Source organism: Numenius arquata, chromosome 1, assembly GCF_964106895.1.
Source record: "Numenius arquata chromosome 1, bNumArq3.hap1.1, whole genome shotgun sequence".
NCBI classification, from domain to species: Eukaryota; Metazoa; Chordata; class Aves; order Charadriiformes; family Scolopacidae; genus Numenius; species Numenius arquata.
Genome location: NC_133576.1, coordinates 50,638,661 through 50,662,333, shown reverse-complemented (window position 1 = coordinate 50,662,333; position 23,673 = coordinate 50,638,661). Strand labels below are relative to the sequence as shown.

Sequence of the window (23,673 nt, the reverse complement as noted above, 5' to 3'; positions counted from 1 at the left end):
TGTCCTCAGAGACTTAGCTTTAACATTACATGCTGCAGTGAAAGAAAGTACAACTTAAGGTCATTTATTCTTACCCGGGTGATTTGGAAAATACCCTGTTACATATGTTGCTAGGATATGGGATTTCTTTGCTTTGACATTTCAATTTATTATTAGAAATATGGCTTTTTGTTTTGAAAGAAATACGAAATGGAAACAAAACCCCAAAACAGTAAGAGCTTGGTAGCACACCAATGGGACTAGCAGTTTGAAGTGTCCTAAATTCTGGGTGAGCAACTAGAGATGCATTATAATAAAACATCTTTCACAGAGCATGTGTCTTTAGAATGATGAATTTTTATAAGTAGTTGGCTGTGTTAAGATGGCATTTTACACCTGAAGTTGAAAAACTGATTAACAAAAGAAAAGTCAATCTACTAAGACAGAACCACTGTTAAAGCTTACCAAGATCCCTGTAGAGGTCCAACAAACTGTCCAAATAGAGCACAATGCAATACTGTGACTTTCAATGACTTTTAAATCACAACCACAGGAGAGGTATGACTATGAAGTTTTACAGAATAAGCAGATCTGGGGAGATAAGCACTACTTTTGGATTTCCAACTCAGATCATATCTGGCCTGACTTTTCAGGACGGTCAAGTACTCACATGTCCTACTTCATCAGCTCACATACTGCTGCAGACACTCTACACATTAGAAAACAGAGGGTTTTATTGAGAAACCTAAAATTCTTATTCAGTTTTGAAAATTATGTCTGCTAAACTCACCTAATAATCCAGTGACAAAATTAGAAGCAGAATCAAAGTTTCATTACATTCTTTTCCATGTATTAAGTGATAGTAAATGATTATTAGAGAGAGCCAGTTAACAGAACTGCAGTCTATATTTAGACACTGATTCTTCCATTTCATCAGAGAATATATTAAATGTCACATTCTGTTGCACAGCCAATTAGAGAGGTAAGCACAACAAAAAAGGGTTTTCCTGCTGATTTTGTTACCAGCACAGCAGGAGATCAAAAAAAGAGACAGGGCTACCCAGCCAGGAACATAAGTGAGAGGAAGACTGTAATAGTGTTGGCTTAACCAGATAAAATATTTTAGCCGTGAGTTAAGATGAAATGCAGATATAAACCAGCTAATTTTAAAACATGTGTAACATCAATTGAAATTCTCAAGAGTAAATAATTTGATCTCATATTTAAGTAAAAGAGACCTACAGAAGGAAGCAAGCTACGGATTTTGCCTGCCAGAATAATATGCTAAAATGACGCATAAGTTAAAAAAAATATAATACTGAACCAAGTGTTTGACAACGTAAAATTTTAAAAATAAGACAATTCTGAAAAAGATGAAAAGATAATGTACAAACAAGTCTTCTTTGGCCCTCAACCTTTTTAAATGACATAACATCTATTTTAATCTAATGTCCTGTATAGATGATATTGTAACTATCACTTATTATTAAAATATAACCACGCCATTTCAAACATATTTTCATTTTAAAAACCACTATATAATTCTACACAGCAAATATTGTCATCATTAATCAAGATGAAATAAATATTTTACTAATCTTGAAGGTAAAGCACATCAAAAGTCTCAAAAACTGAAAGTTTAAACCACTGGGAAAAAAAAGGGGTGGGAAATGTAGGAAAACAAGCAGAATGAATCCTATGAGACATCTGCATATTTTAATACAGATGTTCTTATAAAACTGCTTAGTACAGATACTGGCAAAATGTGTCCATTGTTTCTCCCTCTCTTTTTAATTTAAGCAAAGAGAAAGAATGTCAATATCTTCCCTACAATAAATTAGATTTTTTTATTAGGAAGAGGAAGCAGAAGAGAATCTTATAATGGAGTCCTAAACTCAGTTTAGAACTGAACTGAATGGAAATCTAACACCGAAAAGTTTTTCACAGGCAAGCCAAATCTTTTATATTGAGCAATGTTAAATCTAGAAGAGGCAGGTAATTACTTTTAAGATGTATAATGCCAAATTACTTTTATTGCTACCGAGTAGCTAAAGTTTAGCCTTCTTTTTTTTCTTTGCACATATATTTCCATATTCTTCTGTGGTTTCAAACATAAGTAACACTGATGCAGTTTTCTTGACACAACACTTGCATTAACGAGCTGTTCTTTTCTTTAAGACAACTGAGCAGCTTTTCATAACCCAACAGCAGCAGGATATAAGCCTCTCAAAGTTATTACAGAAGCAACGTAAGAAAAACTATGACACAGGATATCTTTCCTCATGGCAACCTGGAGCTTACTATGCAATTCCTTCTTTCTCATGAGGTTTATATTTCAACCATTGGCTTGCATACTCTTACAATGCAATCAGCACAAGCAATAGAAAGATAAAGAGATCTGCCTTAAATATCAGAGAAATTATTAATTACTTTTTTTTCCTTAATTATCTTAACATTTAATACAATAATTGTGTTTATGGGATAAAGTAGCTTAAGTAACATCTGCATGTATTGCAGCCTATCATCTCTCCTGTGTTTCTTGCTAAATGATTTAATGCAGAATAAAGATCATGAAGCTTTCAACTTGAAGAATCAGTGTTTCTCATACCTTTTGTTTGATGATCATGTCGTTGATATCATCAAGGTCACCTACTATCACTCTCTGAGATTTTATCTCTCGATCCAGTCGAGAAAGCCAGTCAGTGAGTTCTGCCCATGCCTTATTGAAGTCAGCCAAGGCTGGAACCTCCAAAAGCACAGAAGATGGCATTTCTGGTTTGAGGGTGGTGGTTTCCTTGGTTACCCTGGTTTGTGTATCCACAGCAACAGTTTCACCAGAAGTTACTGAAAGAAAAAAATGCTAAAATTACTGAATAAATGAACTAGGATAAATGTCTATTTCAGTAACAGAATTTATGCAGTAGAAAAGGTAACACAGAAATAAGCTCGTTTTTTGATGTTATATCTACTGGAAATAGGAAAGTTAAAACTAAAAGAATATATTAATTCAGTTTTCTACAGTATTTCTATTATAGTGTATGCTTAACATTCAGCATTCTCAGCATATTCAAATTTTATCCTTAAAAGGCATAGTAACACTAGCAAAGATCTCAGTGTAATAAGAACCCCTCACTCAAGGTCACTGAAGTGGAGCTATACATATCTTCCAAAACCTAGTAGGGTGGTTGGCTCTGTCGAGGCTAGAGGCAGACTGAAAAAAAGTTGGTTGCAATATCCAATGTATCACAGCACAATCATGTGTCTAGAAACAAGTTTCTTCCATGGTCTCCAGTCACTCTGTAGCTGTGAATTTCTCTCACCAACAATCTTCTCACTGTTACCACCAGGTATTTCCCATAGGCTCTGTGACCAATATGGGAATTTACACAATAAGAAATTCAGCCTTGGCCGATTCTTGATTTTTCCTCCTCATAACTTGAAAATACTATGTGCTGTTATTTGGATGTTTGTGGGGTTTTTTTTCCTTCTATTTGGAGAAAAAGGACAGATCTTCTCCCTTCTGTCCTACCTTTGTTCTGTTACCTGGGTTTTAAAGAATCTGTTCATTATTCATTGCTTGGGTTGAGGGATTACCCAATACTGAAGCACAGCATCTTTCTCTGCAGTCAAAAATGATGTGAGGTGCCACAGATAGCTACCATTGGACAGAGAGACATGTAACATGCATTAATTCAGAATTTCAAGACTGATTTTTACTTCTTGATTTTTGTTATTTACAAATAGATGGCTATAAACTATTGTGTTACTTTTGCCCTCCATTTCATAACGTAAAAGTAATTCATTATGCACAATATTATGGCAGACTTCTGTTTGGTCCATTTTTTCTCATTTTTTTTTAAAGTCCAGGCAAACAAGAAAAATACTAAATTAAGGAAAACACAAGAACATATGACATTGCTTCACTGAGGCGCTAAAACACTGAAAAAAAGAGAGTCTAAATACCTACCCTTTAGAGTTGCTACAGAATCTCTATATATGACTCAACTACCTAAACAACACAATAGCTAAACCAGGAAAGCTGAAAGAAAGGTGTATGGAGTGTGCCCTACATTTTCTAACATTGAACTGCAAAATATGGTTACTGAAAAGCAAATATAAATTTCTAAAGGATAAAAATATTGTTTGCAGACTAGAGAAAAACTGTTTCCTGCACTCTTCCTGCAGGGTAGCTCGTCTAGGGGAAAAAAAAAAAACAAACCAACACACAAAAAAACCAAACCAAACCAAACCAAAACAAAAACAAACCCCAAAACAGCATTGCCCCATGCACAGTAAGGTTGGGTTTTTTTTTTTTCTTTCTAGTACTTCTGAAAGTCTGATGGCTTTCCCCATTGGCATTCATGCCATTTCAGCAAAGTCTGTCTGAACTCTGAAAACTCAAGTAGCAGGTGAGGGTTCAAAAGTTTGGCCATAAAACCACTTGAAACATTAAAACAATCAGTAACATTAACTAATATTGCCAAGGAATTTAGCAGCTATTTTTCACTAATGAGACAGGTTTTGAGTAATTTCACTGGGGAATCAGTGACCCTCTTCAGCACTGCAGAAAAAGCTGTGCACAAGCATCTAAATGACTGTTGCTGCAAAAGCACAATAGGATGCTGTCAGCATTAAAAATACTGTATGATTACAAATCATTTACCAAATCAACATATACATTATTTATCCAGCCTGAATAAATGGAATATTATACCAAAAGTGACTCCTGCAAATGATGATTTTTAATGACATATGCTGCAATTAAATACATTTATCCACCCGTCCATATCATTATTGAATTTCTAAAGTGCAATCCTTGTACTTTTCCTTTCTCTGCTTTAAAATCACATACCTGTGGATAACCAGGAAGTAAATTAATTATTGTAAAAGTCTGTTCTAACACAGCAAGTTTTTAACTGAAAACACACAAATAAATGAGAAAACAAACATATCTTTTTCTAACATGGAAAGAGGTTTGTAAGGGGTTTTTTGTAACATCACATTCTTTGCTATAACAGAGTATCTTGTACAGTTAAAGATTAGCAGTTTTTAATATCAAAAGCAAACCAGATAACTCTAAAGGATCTCTATCCTTCACCCTTTTATTTCACTTTTTATATTTTTACACACAGATGTGAATAATTAATAATAATAATCTACTCATCAAGTTTTCTCTCATCTCTGTTGAAATTACTCCAGATATTTTCTGCCCCATTCTATTTCTTTTTATCTAAATTATGCAAATGAAGCAGAGATTAACTCTACTCTGTACTGGTGAGGTCACACCTGGAGTACTGTGTTTATTTCTGGGGTTCCCAGTACAAGACAGCTATAGAGCTACTGGAGAGAGGCCAGTGAAGAGCCACAAAGATGATTAAGGGACTGAAGCAGCTCTCAGAGGAGGAAAGCCTGAGAGGACAGGGACTGTTTAGCCAAGAAAAGAGAAGACTCAAGGGAGCTCTCATCAACGTGTATAAATATCTGAAGGGAGGGTACGAAGATGCTGGTGCCAAGCTCTTTCCAGTGGTGCCCTGTGACAAGACAAGAGGCAATGGGCACAAACCAAAACACAGGAGGTTCCCTCTGAATATCAGGAAACACTTTTTGACTGTGAGACTGAACCCTAGCACAGGTTGCCACTCAACCACTATGTGATGCTGTGATTAGACATCCCACAAAATGACTCCTGATGTAGCAGAGTTTTTAACCATCCTTTTCAGTTCTTATATGCCACTTTGCCCATAGCTGTTAGCCCAAGAAAACATGGAGAGCATTCAGTGATCAGAAAGCAATGTACCGAACCTATCATTCACTAATGGACTCAATTGGCTGAGTTTGTGGCTTTTAGGAGAAGACTCAGCTCTTTAGGTAATACCTAAAGCAACAAGCTCTAACTCACAGTTCAAAGTCTGAATATTTGGATTCATGACCCCTTCATCCAGCCCTCACTCTCTGTTTTGGAGGAGATGGGAAACAGGTGTTTAAATAGTAAATGGTGCTTAGCACCCCAAAGTTTCCTCTTGTGCTGGCTAGAGAGCAGCACAATGCTATTAGGTGCCATGCCTTCACACTTTGGCAGTAGCAGCCATCATCTCTCCCATCCCTCTCCTCAAAGTAGCAATACACCATAGCTTTCCTTTGGCTGTCAGCAGGTGAAAGAGTGAGTTCAGCAACTGTCGCTGCAGGGAGGAGAAAAGGGGAGGAAACATCAACTTCTTCCATAGAGTGGCAGATCACGAATAGCTCCAAAAATGGAGCCAGTTGCCAAATTTGGGCCATCAAATAAAGGTAACATTTAAAACAAAGCCACATCAAGCAAGAATAGCAAGGAAGGAGTGAACACGGTATTGAGATCTGCAAGACGATAAGGAAGGAAACTACATAATGTTCTTATAAGGCAAATGAAACTTACAATAGACTTACTTTTCATATATGTACAAACAATTTTATTTGTACAAACACTATTTTATTTGTAGATTCACTTGCTAACATGCATTGCAGCTAGAAAAGAATGTCAATATTAAAAAAAAAACCCTGTAGTTACTTAGTTTAACTGAGTTGGCACTTCAAGCTTACAGACATCAGTAGTCTGAAATAACTCCCAGAAAAACCACTGAGAAAATAAAATATTAGTCATCACTTTCTCTATCTTTATTGCTCTCTCCAGAAAGTATGGTGAATTCAAAAAGGGTCATGGAATATTCATTAATATCTTCAGAATTATACCCAGTGTTTTTCTGCCAATACAGTAATTGCAGTTTAATGGGAATGCCTTGGTTATACTCTTTTAATATTTATAATCAGAAGCTTATTTTATTTTTCATCTTTGTTCAGCAGAGGGAGAAAATGGGAGAGAAGTCTTTCAGCATGTCAGTCCCTGATGAATGTCGTTTAATTTCCTGAAGAACAAACAAATGAGCAACCAACTAGAAATAAATAATGAAAACAAAATATACCATAGTTTTCTATAGAGTTCAAAATATTTTGTTTTAATGTTGTCCTTTACAGCTTTCTGTGTTTGATGTGTTTTTATGTCTTCCTCTCTCTGAGCTAGATATTAAAAATCTGTCTCACATCTAGAGAAAATTATATGCCAAAGACAAATTCACAGAATTGTCTATATTTTGTATATGTCTCACCCTTGGATAGGAATTCAACTCCACAGATCAGTCACAATTTCCTGTAACAATTCAAAAATGTCAACTCAATTCACCTTTTCCTCACATGAACTCCCTAATACTGTGAGTCAAAGTGATTCTGTGCAAGGCTCACTATTGGCAGTGAGGTATTATGTGACATGGTCAAGACACATGCAATTACTGAAAAACATAGAGAAGTGTTTCATTCCAGAACTTTACCAAGGAAGTTAAGTATGAAAAGTATGCCTAAGTGTTGACTTCCAGTCCTTACCAAGGGATGGATACTCAAGGTCCACTTCCATCTGGCCTAAAGTTCATGTAAAGGCCTTGTATTTCCTCTGTGACTTCAGAGATTCTTAGACAACAGGAAAACAGTAGCTTAGTTTGGCATTCACATAGGTTAACAGATGTTGTCTTATCTCAGAGGAAATTTCTATTCTCATCACTATTTCAGGTAAACAGAAGAAACACTTTCTAAAATGGAACTCTACAGACCCTCCATAAGTAGACTCAGGATGTCTGAGCATAATAGGAATGAAATTGAAATCCATGTATTAAATGCAGAAATAAAAAAAGCTAATTAATCGAATTGCAAGAAAGCACTTCCCACGCACACCCATCCCACCCCCCACCCCTTCTTTTATTCTGCTTATTTCAGTGCTATGTTTCAAGATATGGTCAAACTGACAACTCAGAACAAATTGAACTCCTTAATTAGGTAATGAACAGGAGCAGAATAGACAGGAAGAATGACAACACTTCGAAAAGCTTCAAACCCCTTCCAACACCTCCTTTCAAACCAAAGTCCTTAAGCATAACTGGATCAGTTCACAGGAATGTTCCTAACCATCCCTCTGAATGTCTTAAGTAGTGTTGGAGTTTTAATTATGTAAGGTAACTGTATCTACTAGGTCAAAGCTTTTTGACAAAGAAGAAATAACATAGTAACTGGATGCAGATTTCAATTCAATTTACATGTCTAGCCTGGGGATTTACCTCCATAGTTAGCAGTACCAATTAAGGCTCATGGCAGCCTTAAATCCTTCATACAATGAATAACAGTAACATGCACTCACTAAACTTCTGTTTTAGTCAAGGTAATGCAGATGAGTTTTACTCACTCTAAGGACGATAGAGAAAGAATACCTGTACTCTGTGGCATATGCACAGACAACATCATTCGATGAATTTGTAAGACAAGCAACGTTGCCTTCTCTAGCGATAGACCAAATGAGCATTCCCTCTGTAGGAAAACCAGCAGTTCACTGATTTATAATTTATCTTAACAACATTTCAACCTTATGAACTGGATTGGGAACAAGTAGACTCCAGAATAGCACAGAGATGAAGATCTATCACCTACTAAAACATATGTTTTCCTTTGATTTTCTTCTTATGCTGTGTCATTGCAGCCGATTTCTTCAGAGTTTGAGCATCCATGCTCATATTCTTAAACTCCAAGCAGGCTTCCCTCAGAGAGATCTGGGAAGACAGTCCTGAGACTGATTTATTCCTTAGACTTGTCCCAGTGATAAATGAATAGTCTCATCTCTCTCTGTCCTTGAAAGTTAAGCAAATAAAGTTAAGAGTACATTAAGTTCTCCCATACAGTACAATCCTGCCATGCAAGGTGCTTCACTGCCAACAAGTTTTTGCAGAGGGGGCTACAGTTACCTGCCAGGTGTTCTGGCTCACAAAGGGGTTCTGAAAGAAGCGTAGTAGAATAAAAGTGGGCAACACAGCTCTGATTAACTAAAACAAATAATATCAATTTGTTACAGAGAACTCAAAACCCAACTTTGAAATTTGAAAGCAAGGATGGGGGTTTTCTGGTGATCTGAATTCAGAATAAAGTCTTTATGTTGATCAAAAAACTATTGCCAACAAAATTCCACCCACAGCTCTAAATGTGGAAAATATGCATCCTTAGAGCATTGTACCTCTAAGCTAACATTTTCTTAATATTTTAATCAGCTTTTAGAGGCAAAAAAACCCAAAACAAAACAAACAAACAAAAAACAAACAAACAAACAAACAAAAAAAAACAAAAAACAAAAAACGAAGCATGTTTCAAAGTGAGTCTTTTCCTATTTGAATAAAACACCAATGTCAGATTGACCAATATCTGATTGTCTTAGCCTTGAATGTTTAGGAAAAACAATTCCCAGAAAAAATGACTTAGTAACTGTATCCTGGATATTTCATAGATAGTAATTCTTATAGAGTATAAATGGGTAACAATTAGCACTTGATTTCATGAACACTTAGGAAACATTCACATTATGTGCTACTGTCATCAGTTTAAAAACCAAGTTAAGTGCCTAAACTTCCTTTATATTCAAGAAGTTCTTAATGATTCCTAACAACTCATTATATATAATTTAGACTGATACAGGTTAAAAAAAAAGCTGATATTTTACAGGATTATTTTTTACAGTTTAGATCTAAAATAGATTGTGCAGTGGGATGAAGAGATGGACCAAAACTAAAGATCCCATAATTCTTAGAGATTCAAAAGAAAGTAGAAAATCAAGGTTAAAAACTGTTACGAGAAAAGAAGAAGATTTAAAACTGAACGTGTTCCGCTATATTTGAAAAAAAAAATAAAAGTTACGTTTTCTAATGTTACTATTATTAGAGTAATAAATAGCATCATAACTTAAAATTTACAGTAGGATGTTAAGTGTTAGCTTTCTCAAGCTTATGTTTCTCTATCATAGGAGAGATCTGGTAGAATTTTCTTGCTGTCTTCCTTTTCATATGTAGAAGCATGATTAAGCTGTTTATTGTACAATGCATTTTTCCAAATTTCTCCAAACACAACAGAAAGATGTTTAGATATGTCTTTCACACAGTGTAAAGAAAAGCTCTTGCTTTCACAAACACTGGATTTCAATGGGAATAAGAGCATACATCACTGTCTGTCAGAAAAAATAGGTAGACTCTACCAAACACTTAAGAATTTCAGTGATATAAATCATACAAGTAGGACTGTATGCATCGTAATGTAAATAACATTAAGGTGAAGTTAGCTTAGTGCTGCATAGCAAAAAGACTATGACCTTTTGTTGAGAAGAGCTTCTGCAAATAATTTCTCTGTATAAAAGATACTTTAAAAGTGGAATCTTAATTATTTGTTTGACAAGAATACAGCCATCATAGGAAGCACTTCAAGAAAATTTCCATGTACAGAAGTTAAGAGTTTTAAAAACTTAAACCTTTGTGGAAAAGAATCAGATTGGAAAATACTTCAGCAAACTGGACATTCATAAGTCCATGGGCTCTGATGGCCTATGAGTGCTTGAGGAGCTGGCAGATATCATTGCAAGGCCAATTCTATAAATTTTAAGGGATCATGGTGACTGGTAGAAATGCCTGAAGACTGAAGGAAAGGAAATGTCACTTTTATCTTCAAGAAGGGCAATACAGAGGAGCCAGGGAACCACAAGCCAACCAGTCTCACCTCAAACCCTGGGAAAGTGATGGAATAACTAATCCTGGGAAAAGGGTGATTGGGAATAATCAGCATAGATGCATCAAGGGGAAGTTATGCTTGACCAAACTGAACACCTTCTACAATGAAACAGATGGCTTGGCAGAAAACAGAAAAGTGGATATCATCTGCCTTGATATCAGCAAGGCTTTCAACACTATCTCACATAACATTCTTGTGGAAAAGCTGAAGATATATGGACTGAATGAGCATACAGTGAGGTGGATTGAAAACTGGCTGAATCACTAGGCCCACAGGGCAGTGATCAGTCTAGTTGGAGGCCAGTAACTAGTGGTGTTCCTCAGGGGTCAGCATGGTGTCCTATCCTATTTAACATCTTCCCTAAGATCTGGATGATGGTACAGAGTACACCCTCAGCAAGTTTGCAGACGACACAAAGCTGGGAGGAGTGGCTGCATTTGGAGAAATGTTGCCAACAGGTGGAGAGAGGCTTCTCTACTCAGCACCTTGGAGTACTGTGTTCATTTCTGGGGTTCCCAGTACAAGACAGCTATAGAGCTACTGGAGAGAGGCCAGTGAAGAGCCACAAAGATGATTAAGGGACTGAAGCAGCTCTCAGAGGAGGAAAGCCTGAGAGGACAGGGACTGTTTAGCCAAGAAAAGAGAAGACTCAAGGGAGCTCTCATCAACGTGTATAAATATCTGAAGGGAGGGTACGAAGATGCTGGTGCCAAGCTCTTTCCAGTGGTGCCCTGTGACAAGACAAGAGGCAATGGGCACAAACCAAAACACAGGAGGTTCCCTCTGAATATCAGGAAACACTTTTTGACTGTGAGATTAACTGAGCCCTAGTACAGGTTTCCCAAAGAGGTTGTGGAGTCTCCCGCCTTGGAGATTCTAAAAAAACTGCCAGGACATGACCCTGGGCAGCCTCCTTGAGGCCACCCTGCCTGAGCAGGGGTTTGGACCACATGATCTCTAGAGGTCCCTTCCAACTGCCACTATTCTGCAGTCCTATAAAGCTATATTCTCAGTTCCAAACACTCTCTAAAAGCCAAATTGGAAGTAATGTGAGGAAAGAGAATGCTTTGGGAACAAAACACCTACGACTGAAGATAATACACAGAATTAATCCTGGCACAGCACATGTAAACATTCAACTGACTGCTCTACATGTGGTGGAAAAAGCTTTAAGTCTGCAGTACCCTATCCTAGTTAGACTATACTCGAGGTCTTATAAAACCTGTGCCTGTAATATATCTGTAAACTGATGTTGCATTAAAAACTCTTGCTCTGCTTGGACCTATTGTTCTATTCAAACCTTTTTGAAAGATAAACTGCTTCAAAGTCCAGTCTCCTTTTGTAATATAGCATGTTATGGTATTCCCTGTGAACCTTTCCTTAGGCAAAGTTCAACTTGATTGATGGGCCCACTAAAAATTGAAAAGCAAATGTCTAGGGTATATAGATGGATCACTTTTAGTAAGTCTAAGAATTAAGCAAACACTGTAACTAAAAAAGGTATCACAAGAACCTTTCACATACTAGCCACATGGAAGTTCTAGGTTCAATTTATAGCAGAATTACTGATTACAATACCAAGATTAATTTAACTATCAACACATACTTAAAAAGTTAGATGAAAACAATATTCTGAAATTATAGTGTCACCCCCGGATATTTATTAAAATATTGAGATAATGTTTTAAAAATAGTCCAGCTGGAGGGGGGGGGAAAGCCCCAAAACAAACCAGAAACCAAACAAAACACAAACCCCAGTATATTCAATTGAATGGTTAATATTTTAAAATCTCCCTCTTCCATAAAATAAACTTTCTTGTTTATGCAAACATGATTGTGCTTGTTACTCTTTTCTGTTCATTAGTTTAAAGATTAACTGAAAAAATATCTGAAATATTGCCACCAATATTTCTGCTGTGGCAAAAATAATAATTTTTTGATACCACTAGTGTTTTTGTTATAAATGTAGAAGTTGATTCAAGTGCTGAGACACTGGCACAATATAAACTGGAAGTATCTTAAGGCTAATATCTCTTATTTATTGTAACAAATGCAAAAATGATCAGAAATGTTTGTGTTTGTTTCCCCCCTCTCCCCTAACAATATTGACTAATTTCTTAATTGTTATATGAAGTGCCAGGAAATTCACAACTGAGAGAAACAATTTCCTTTGGCTTGGCTCTGCTCTGTATCCTCTATTGTCATTACCGATTTGAGTCTTCTCTTAGGCTCTCATGACATATGTTTTAAAATGTGAAGAAGAAAAACTTCTTGAAGCAGGGAATTCAGGCTGTTTCAATTAAAATGTCTGAAAATTATTATTTTTTTATTATGGATGTGACTCAAATCCTCTTCTTTTAGTTTTAGTTTCTCATTTAGTGTAATCTTCCATGTGGAATACTTCACGTCTGGCCAGAAAGAATACAGAACCTCAGACTGCATATACTGGTTTGCATAAAATAAGGTGAAGACACACTATATATTAAATTATTTGTATATTTCTTGTGTGGATTGTCACATGGGAATTTTGGACAAAAGCTTTATTTTTTTCATAAAGTAAATACAAAGTTTTGACTAAATTGCTATAAACTTTCATTCATGGTGGCCTGTTACAAGGACTTTAGTCTCTGATAAAGAGTTTAACATTTGACAATGAAGAAAACAGTTGAGAGCATTCAATGAATATTAGTTTTCATGTTTCAGGATGACACATGGACTTTTTTCTTAATCAATCATGAAATAAAGATTTCCCCTTTTTTATAGACATAAACATTTTAACCTTTTCCATGAGAACTTTGAAAGGCAACTTTAAGAAGACATTACATCAAGAGAGTCAGTCTTTCGGGAAACAGAAACACAGATTCCTAATTAAGTTTTCCAATATCTAAAACCACACACAATAATTTCTGGGCAGACTGAAGAGTTTCAGTCCAAGGAGTCAAACATTTTTTTTTAAAGAGCCTTTTTTTCCTGTTGTTTTTTAAATGCAGTATTATTTTACCCCTACAGAAAGCATTTATTTTTTTTTCCCCAAAGGATAGGAGCCTTTTTGAGTAAGCAGTTGTTAGAAAAGGGTTTCATGAAAATGAATGTTTTGTACTACAGCCATTGTGGTGTTCCATCAAATTCTGTCACATACTTGCCTTATAAAAAACGTTGTGACAACATCTGTCACAAATGATGCAAGCACCTCTCAGTATTTCTTTTGTCAGTAAAAGTACAAGTTCCTTGATTTAGTATGCAGCTTTCAATTGGACGTCAATCTATATGACAACAATTTACATTTCCAGTGTACCGCTATTGGCATGTAACTGAATTTTGGCAGTTAGCTCTTTTTTATAAGGAAAAGCACATATTTCCAGCAGCTCCAACTTTTACAGTCTCATCAAAATCACCTCTTCTAATCTTGTAAGATCTAGAAATTGATTTAAAAGGCATAAATCGTTATCCTAGCCAAGGGGAACTCTGAAAAAAAAAAGTGTAAGAAATTGTACACAGATATAGAGTGATCAAGTAAGAATACCAGTGTCAGTCGAATTTTAGGTACCATGTAGCTAAAAAAAACCCAAAACAAAAAAAAAAAAACAAAACCCAACCCCAAAACCCCCAAAACAAACAAACAAAAAACCCCAACCCTCCCCCCCCCAAAAAAAAAACCAAAAACAAAACAAAAAAACCCACAGAAGAGGTTTTCAGAAGCAGTGAAATAATTGGAGTTCAGTTATTAGCTAGTTTAACAGCATTATAGTCTTCATGCAAAAATTTCCAAGTCTACCCTTATCTCAGAGAGAAAAGTTCTCCAGAATTAAAAACAGTTGTTCAAAGCTAGAGAAAGCAATATCACCACTGATACTTTGTTTTTGGTGAAGCAATTCCTCAAATCACTGCAAGAACCTTCTGTTCTTTCATCAGAAATGTTAAAATATCTTGCCTCGTACTCCTTTGTGAAACACTTGTCAAGCTTCCTCATGAAAACACATAATGCTCTACTTTTCAGGTCAAAATAACCTCTGTTGCTCTTCCTGCTATTTTAGTTTGACCTTAGGAAAAATTGCCTTCAGGAACTTGTCATCTGACCACTGATCTATTGTTGAAGAAAATCTCAGTAATGCAAATCTCTACCTGCATATCTCCATCATTATGTTCCCTGCTACTCCACACTGATAGAAGCAAAGACAGCAGTCTGATATTTCAGTCACAAGCTTCACATAAACAGCAAGACTAAAGAGTTTTCTAGCTGGAGTAAAAGAGAAGGTTTTCATTCACTGACTTTTCCTCATTTTAGTTTTCTATAGTTTAAGAAAGGGGTCTTTCTTTCATCGGCTCATGCCCTCTGACTAGAGCAGAAACGTTAGAAACAATTACAAGCTTTGTTCCTCATTCTCTGTAGCCCCCACTCTGCTCATGATCTGTGATCGCACTTGCTCACACTCTTTGGTTGGCTGTTTCTCTGCAGACCAGACCTAATGCTGTGGCAGTTCCAGTCACCACAGAAACATTAGGAAGGATGTCAAAGAGCCATTGCATTTCTCAGTAGGATATGACCAGGATGGCACTGAGCACTTCTCCTTTCAGAAGGAAAAGCCAGCTTGCTTTGCTCTTTCAAAAAGACAAGTCAACAAAGAACTGTGCACAGGCCAAGAGGGCTGTGTGCAAAGACCTATCACTTTCTATTATTCTAGCAAATGAAAGAGATTTTCACATGATGTAGTTGCCAATATACCTAATTACTATATCAGAGGAAACCGAAAGGGGAGATTACCTCTAATTGCAAGCCCTTGCTATCTGGATAGTCAGATATTATAGTAATTCAGGTTACTGTAACTAAAAAAACAAAACAAAACAAAACAAAAAAACCCCAAAACAACAAACAAACAAAAAAGGAGAGACAGAGTGGGTTTAAAGCATGGGAAAAAAGATGTGTGATGTAAAGCTAAAAAACTGAGGTAGAAAAACTGAAAAAGAGCATAAACTACCATTTTATTACAAATACTTTTTTTCCTAGGAACTCTAATGAGAATCCCTTTTTCCACGTCTTCTAGAATGAACTAATTCAAAGTCTTCATTCTGTCTGCGTTTTAAAAATGATGAAATTGTGTTGCCACATTTCTTGAAAATTACTGACATTGGATTCTGCAGTGTGTGCTGAATATAGTTTTATAGAAAAATAAACTGATTTAATTCCTTCCTGAGCCATGTTACATGAGCCATGTAAAAAAGACCAACCATAACTATAACTTAGTTCTGTGCTCTCACCTGGTGTAGGTTATCAATAATAGTCTGATGAATTCTACACTTACATTTCATGAGATTTAACCAAAATGAATCTTATATAACCTGCTGCTACTAACTGTTGATCAAAACATTAAATGAAAGAAAACAAGCTGCAAAGCCTACTCCTCAGAAGAAAATACCAGATCGTATTTTAAAATTGGAATAGGTGAATGCAGTCCTTTGAAAGACTGATGATAACATTAATCTTATTTACGTCATAAATCGTGACAGCTGCACTTTCAACATCTTGTTATAGCATAGAAAAAGTAGACTTAGATTCCATATTGTCTTTAATAACAGCAAAGCAGCCAACTCCTGTCTTCCTTTTCTGATTTACATTTCATCATAGGTACGAGTATAATGAAAATTCTGAGTAGCAACCCAGAGTGAGTTTTATTTAATCATCTGAGCCCTGAAAAAATCAAAGTCCATATTGCCTTTGTAAACTGCACTGTCACACCTGTTTATTACAGATACTTTCAAAGAGTAACCTACCGCAAGACCCCTGAAATAGGATGTTAAGTATAAAGTTGTAACCTTCTTTCTTTTGATTTAAAGCAGGTTTTTGTGGCTTTGGTATATTTTGTATATATTTTTCACCTGTCAGATAATCCAGAAACAAATCCTCACATGAAGACATGCTATAACGATCAAGATAGAAATTCTGTGAATCACGGAGATTTGCGTTTATAAACTTGCTTATTATGTTTTTATTCACGCAGATCTGAAGGCATAGTGTCAGCTTTTTATCTAGACTCTTTTCATTACTTCTCCCTGTTGGTGTTGCAGCACATGCTGTGAATGACCTCCAGAGATTCCTGAAGCTATATGCACAGAGAAAATTGAATCTGAAAGCTTTATTAGACAAGTTTGTCTTCAGCTTGTGTCTGCTGTCAGCTGTATTGAAAAATAGAACTGCTTGTGAAACTGGGTCCTGACCTTGAAAAATCCCCAATCAAATGGTAACAGATTCAGTTTTGTGCCATATTGCTATTTGTTAGATGTGGCACATGTGTTAGAAGCAAAAAAGCTTCTTAATGAAAATCAGATGGAATAATCAGGCAACTTCTTTCCTGAACACAATGGGGAAACTAGATAGATGGCAACGCACACATAATAGGGCCAACTCAGGTTGGCATCTGTGAACCTCTTTACTACAATAAGCCTGTAAAGTATAACGACTCAAAACCAAGAGAATTAAAATTATTTGTATAAACCATTACTTATTCCTTCATCCAAAAGCAACCATAAGAAAAGGTAAAGACAAAAATTTCTTCCTTTACTATTCCACTTTATATGAGTGAGCAACCTTTGTTAGGCCAGTTGACTCAAAGAAGAGCCTACTCCTATTGCTCTCCACTGACTCAAGAATTCAAGATATTCTTTATGATACTTCCCTACTGCATTGTTCCCTGTTCTTTTTCTCTCTTGCATTGTTTTAGTAAAACTTTTCATAGTTAAACTGAATTATGAATAATATTAAAAATGGACATTTCCTTTAGATTCTACACGCACAAGTATCAGAAATTGTGCAATTCTGGACTTGGCCATTATTGGAAATAATATTTATCTCTATTACAACCCTTATGCTAGCAGTCTTCTTTACTGGTGTCCTAAAACTAATGTTAACTAAAATGGACTACTGGCAGTAGTGTTGCCTTCTAATTGTAGAACTACTTGTCACAACAGATGCACACTGTGAATTTTTAGCTGTTCAACTCTGTGGAGAATTGTTCTGCAAAATTAAATACCTACAATGGCCCCTACACAAGCATTTTAATAGCTGATAGAACAGTTATTTTAACTGGTGAATGTTATGCGCAATATAGTTTTAAATACCAACACGTTTGCATTAGTATTGAAAACACTGTAGACGTACACATTCCTAGATTGTTCAGTCTTCCCCAAGGAATTATTTACAGTATTCTTGGTCTCATTTATACTATGCCAGCTGCTATAAGCAATATAGACACTCTAATATCTGATTTGTACATGTGTTTTTAACTTAGCCTCTGAATACACATATTGTTATCTTTTCAGGTGCACATAATGAAATGCACAAAGATTTTTAAGACTAGCATTTGGAAATTCTAAGAAACACAGTTCTGAACTACAGCATATGTGTTCACTCAAGCACTGTGCATAATATATAAACAATGACTGCTTCAGAGCACATTAGCTATGAAATACTACAAAAAAGAAAATGGTATCTATTGTGCATTTTTGCCCAAAGCTAGTTGTTCTCATTTTTTTTCTTACATTTTTGTCATTGTCACATGAATATCTCTTAAAAACAAATGGCTTGTTTGTTTTGAAAGAGACAATGGGACATTACATGATCCAGCTCCAAAATCCATGGAATGACTATATTTCAACAGTTATAGTTTCGAAGATAAAGAATCCTTCATCCCTGTTGAATAATTATTAAACCAAATATCATATCAGAGATTTAACAGGGTAGTCTTCATAATGCAGGATACTGCTGTGCCCAATCTGTACATCTTTATCTTAGAACTAGTCAATATAGAATAATAGATCACAACTATGCATTTAATATGAAAATAAAAGAAAATTCCAGATGCATAAAATACAGACACTAGAACTACAGAAGCACTTTTAGCTTCTAAGGTCATTGGATTTTAGCTTTAAACCTTATTTTATTTCATTAAGGTATGTATTTTCACATACATGCTTTTGTTTGATGCCAATTCTCCTCAAAAATGTACAGGAACTGAATATTTTCAGTAGCACCAGTACATGCTTCGTATGTTATACCACATTCCAAGCAGTGCATATGAATTTCAGCTGTACTAAGACACAGTGGCTCATATACTCAGTAACATTAGTGATTTTTTTCAAGAACTGTTTTGTAAGATCTCATAAGCCTAGAATAAAGCAGTATTCCTAGCCCAGGTGGGGACTTGTTTCATGGAAAAATAAGAGGCCAACTAAACTTTCCCAAACAGAAGTAGACACACCTTAGGATGTACTCCTTCAACTAAAATGTCAAAGGATAAACAAATGAAATTCTGTTGTCACCAGTTTCCCCAGATTCACAAATATAATTCTTTCAATTCCAACCTCAAAACTCAAGGTATTTTAAACTCTGGAGGTGACTGCCGTGAATGTTTTTCTACGCCCCAGCTGAATATATGGGCTAATAAGCGATGAGTTCTCTTTTGGTTAAATCAGCTGGTGAGTTACTGCAGCACACAATCCTCATGTTACAACTTGCTTCTAATGAACTCAGCTTGATACATCACTCCTTTCCCATTCTCCCTTACACATTCTAAGTCCTAAAAAACCTTCTTCCCCTGTACATGGAAGCCCAGTCTGTGGCTCCATGCCTGCAGTCTCTGACTCCTACTCCCAAAGCAAATTATACTGAAAGCACAGAACAGCTTTGATCATACGCATTCAAAGACAGACACTTAAAGCTGATGGCTAGTGTTACGAGTTCTGGTGATAAAGTATTCGCCTTCTTCAAATTCTTTGTATTAAATATACAAGTAACAGTACATATAAAGCCTTTCTGTCAAATGCATCTCTAACTCTGCTGCAATTTGGAAAACAAAACCTTTTTTTTCTTTATCTTTTTTTAGACCTGCTACAAACAATGCTCCAAAATAAGACTGATAAATCGTGAAGTTTAAATGGACAAATTCTATCTAATTTCAGAAGTAATTTCACCATTGCAATTGACACTAACTTTCACTACTTTTTCCTTCATTTCACAGTCATACATTTTTCTGTTTCACCTGAGTAGCCATTTCATACAAAAAGACAAAAACTTGCATAAAATTTCAGGGGAAAAATGAAACTGTACACAAAGTACTGTTCACTGAATAAGTTAAACTACAAGCGTACCAATATAAGATACTGCTCACAGTTTTGTTAGCTATACATGTAAAATGTAAAATTAGTTCACAAAGTATTTTCAGCTGTGTTCATTCACAGTTACTTTTAAAGTTTCACTAAGTTCAAGCATAGCATAACTGAAAATAAATAAACAACCTTTTTTAAAAAACTGTATTTCCAAGTACAGCTCTAAGTGAAAGCAACAAAGTTTCCCTTAGCATCTTACTTGAATGAAGGTAAATAATGGAAAATATCTTCCTGAGGAACAAAGTCAGGAATGCCTCCTACCCCACAATGTATTCACATGGGTCTAACAAAGCACTATATAACTTTACCTAAAACTTATTAAGTAAATACAGTGGTAGCACTTCAGTGCAAAAGAAGTCGTATGAATGCTAACAATACCATTAAAATCTGTCCCTCCTGTAAAAGCACATTCCAAAACTGTATTTCTCTCTGCTTAAAATGTTTTCAAACTGCTGGCTAAGCAATGCATCAAGGTATTTGGATAGAGACATTCACAGAATTTCATGTTATCATGTCAAATACAGATAGCAAGTGTGATTTCCTTCCTGAATCATCTTGTCTTGGAAGTCAATCTTTGCTAAGGTTTTAGACATACCCTTCAGCTAAGTACATTTTCTGAGCTGGAAAAGTAGTTCTTGTTCATTATGCCTGAGGGCACACTGGACTGGAAGGATATTAAGGACTTTTTTTTAGTGCTTCTCCTGCTGAAGAAACTATAATATACAGACCTAAAAATAATTATAAACAGGGTCCTTTACCTCTGTCACAGCCACCAGATGGTATATTTAGTAAGACCCTCTGGCTGAGATCTTGTAGCCTGACTGGACCAAATGATACCTGACAGGGCAGTAGAGGTTAGCCACTTACATCTTCATTCCCTGGCCTGAAACACAGACTTCACCATTATTAAATTCTGGTGCCCACAGAAGTCCCTATAGAATCAGGAAGTGAATAATTATCAACAGGAGACACTGCCCTTTCTTCATAACTAAACACAAAAATACTTTAGTAGCATGTACCACTTCCTATCTTTGCAGAAACCTGCTGCCTCAGCCTGGAGAAGACAAAGCCCAGGGGGATCACATCCATGTGTATAAATTTCTGATTGGTGGAATAAAGAAGACAGAGCCACAGAGCCAGACTCTCTTCAGTGATGCCCAGTGACAAGATGAGGGACACCATGCAAAAAACTGAAATACTAAAAATTCTCTTTAAACACAAGAATTTTTTTTTTTTTTTTTTTTTTTTTTTGTTCTGTGAAACTGGTTCAACACTGGAACAGGTTGCCTGGAGAGGTTATGGAGTCTTCATCCTTGGAGATATTTAAAACCTGACTGGATGTAACCCTGAGCAACGTGCGTTAATTGACTGTGCTTTGAACAAGAGGAATAGATGTCTCCCCAGGTCCCTTCTGAACTCTACAGTTCTGTGGCGATACATCTATAATGATATGATTGCAATAAACTGACTCAAATAAAGAAAAATTATGAATTAGTGCTACAAGTACAGGTTCACATTTTAAGTGCTCTTGGCAAAAGAAAGGAAATCAATCTTACTTTCTGCTTAATCCTTTACAGAATACCAGCCCTTTCATTTTCTGCGTGTATAATTCCATCTGCTGAGTCTCAGAAATGTTAATACTCAGAGCCCACATGTTGAATTAAGGTAAATGAGTCATTTTGCAATTCTTCAGGTAAAGATGAGTTAATATAGTAAACTCTTGCACTACTACTCTGTCTTCTCTCTCTTGTTCCGTTATTACCATTTCCAAACACACAACTCACCAGCACTCCCTCCCCCTGGAATCTGACATAACCTGCTGACGTACAAAACTGACACAGCAAGTTTAGTGACCCAGCACAGCGAAAAATGATTATGCATCTCCTTCAGTTCCCTCATGTCATTATATGAATTTCCATGTCATGCCTTAGAACAAAATCCTGTAAAGCAAGAATATTGCTGTAGTACAAGTTATTTTTTTTTAAAAAAAGAAAAGCTAGTGGTATTTACCCCTTTTTAGAAAATGGAAATGTTTGCCACTGGAACCGCAGCAGTTCTAAATGACTAAAACTAAACGACAGTCCCTCTTTAGTAAGATTCAACACGTCATAAGCAAGACATCTGCTTTGCTTGAATTGGTAAATGCTATTCTGACAGAAGTTGGACTGTCTTCTGGTACCAAATATTCTGGATTCTGTCTATATGGTGTAATTATTTACTTCTCTGTAAACAGATTTTTCTGCTTTGCTGTCCTAAAAAATGACTAGTGGAAGGTAGAGAATTCTCCAATTTCAGCTTTTCTTGTATGCTACCAATTAAAACATGTTAAAAGCAAGAGGGATCAAAATCCTAAAAGTAATCAAATCCCAGGGGACTACTGCAGCTGTGTCATAGCCAGAGTTACAGCCAATCGGCTGGGGGGAGGAGAAGGGAGGAATTTCTTTCTGCTCCCACATCTGATGAGCAGCTTTCCAAATTCTACAGGTAAGTAACATTCTTCATCCAAGCAACCAAGATAGTTCAATATCAAGTAAAGAATCTTAGAGACTTTAGAAACTCAGGTTTAACCCAGTGCTTCCATTATGTATTTCTTTTCCACCCATGCTTAATCAGAACATTTCAAAGGAAAGCAGTGGGAAATAAAATCCATTTATCAAGGAGATAAAAATGAGTTAGTAATCCTTGCGGGGAACCAGCAGGTGCAAAGAGATATGCGAAGAATCCAATATAAATATTGTCCAAATAATTTAAATTAAATGGAGATCAAGTCTCTTGTTATGTTTTCACGAACTAAGACACCCAGAGATGTACATCACAGACTTAATGTTTAACTGCAGAATTACTCTTACCATGTTGTCATACAACTTTTTCTATCAATATACAAGCTTTGTCTTAAAACTGTTTCAGTTCATTGCCCTATCATAAAAAGTAATTTCAGAATTTCCAGAATTTGACCAATTTATATCTGCTTTACCTACAACATTACTGTCTTTTAACGTAAATAATTCTTCTCCCTTCATAGTATTTCCTCCATAAATATAGGTAGAAAGTAAAAATCTCATCTCTTCATAGAATAAAGAAACAAGACTTCAAAAAAGTAATAATTTGAAAAGCATGCTGCACTCTTTTCATGAAATCCATTATCTAATTTGTCTTCTGGGGCACATTACACAAAATAGAAAGGAAACGATAAAAAAAAAAAAAGTTGAATGCCACACTATCATTTAAATTTATCATTATCATTTAGCTTATAAACCTCCCGTTTACAAGCTAAAGCTGAAATCTGTAAGGATGCAGATAAATTTAGACAGTCTCCAGCCATTTTAATTTTAACTGTGTGATTTGTAATTGATTTCAAAAGATGTATATACTGAAACACTTACAGACACCTGAAGAGAGAACGCCAAATGCTCCTAAGGCTGGCTTTTCCTTTAGTTGCTGAATTAAGTGGTTTATTGCCTTCCAGTCAGCATTCAAGTCTTCCAATTTTTTCTGGAATAGAAAATAACAATATATTAAATTTATAATACAGAAATTAATGTAAATAAGTGTAAAATAAATTAAACCTTTTTTTTTCCCTCTATCCGATGGACTACTTGAATTAAAAAAACAAAACAAACAAAAAAAAACCACCGCAAACCAACAGAAAGGTAGAAACAACAATTAATTTTCACAGACGGAGGAAGAGAGAGGGATGAGTAAAATCCTTCCCAGTTGGGCTCCAAAGAGCTTCATGATGTCAGGGTCCTGAAAGCATCTTTCCTCCTCAAAGTTTGCCTGCTGAAGCTCAGAGCCAACTTAGAGTCTAGCACTGTTGCCTGACCCTGACCACAGATCGACTTCCTGGACCAACCACAGACCATTCCCATTCCCATCCCCATGCCCCTGCCCAGACACCTGGGGCTGTGATTGACTCTGGTT

At 35.9% G+C, this 23,673-nt stretch overlaps 1 protein-coding gene across 2 annotated transcripts in view; it reads right to left on the bottom strand.

Annotated features, from left to right (window-relative positions):
* Positions 1-23,673, bottom strand: part of DMD (dystrophin) — a 1,192,402-nt gene that overhangs the window by 346,375 nt on the left and 822,354 nt on the right. For both annotated transcript variants that reach the window (XM_074159135.1, XM_074159144.1), the window contains exons 50-51: positions 23,136-23,244; positions 2,588-2,823 (exon numbers count right to left, since the gene is read on the bottom strand). In XM_074159135.1, the coding sequence (XP_074015236.1) occupies positions 2,588-2,823; positions 23,136-23,244 (345 nt within the window). The remainder of the gene's footprint in view (positions 1-2,587; positions 2,824-23,135; positions 23,245-23,673) is intronic.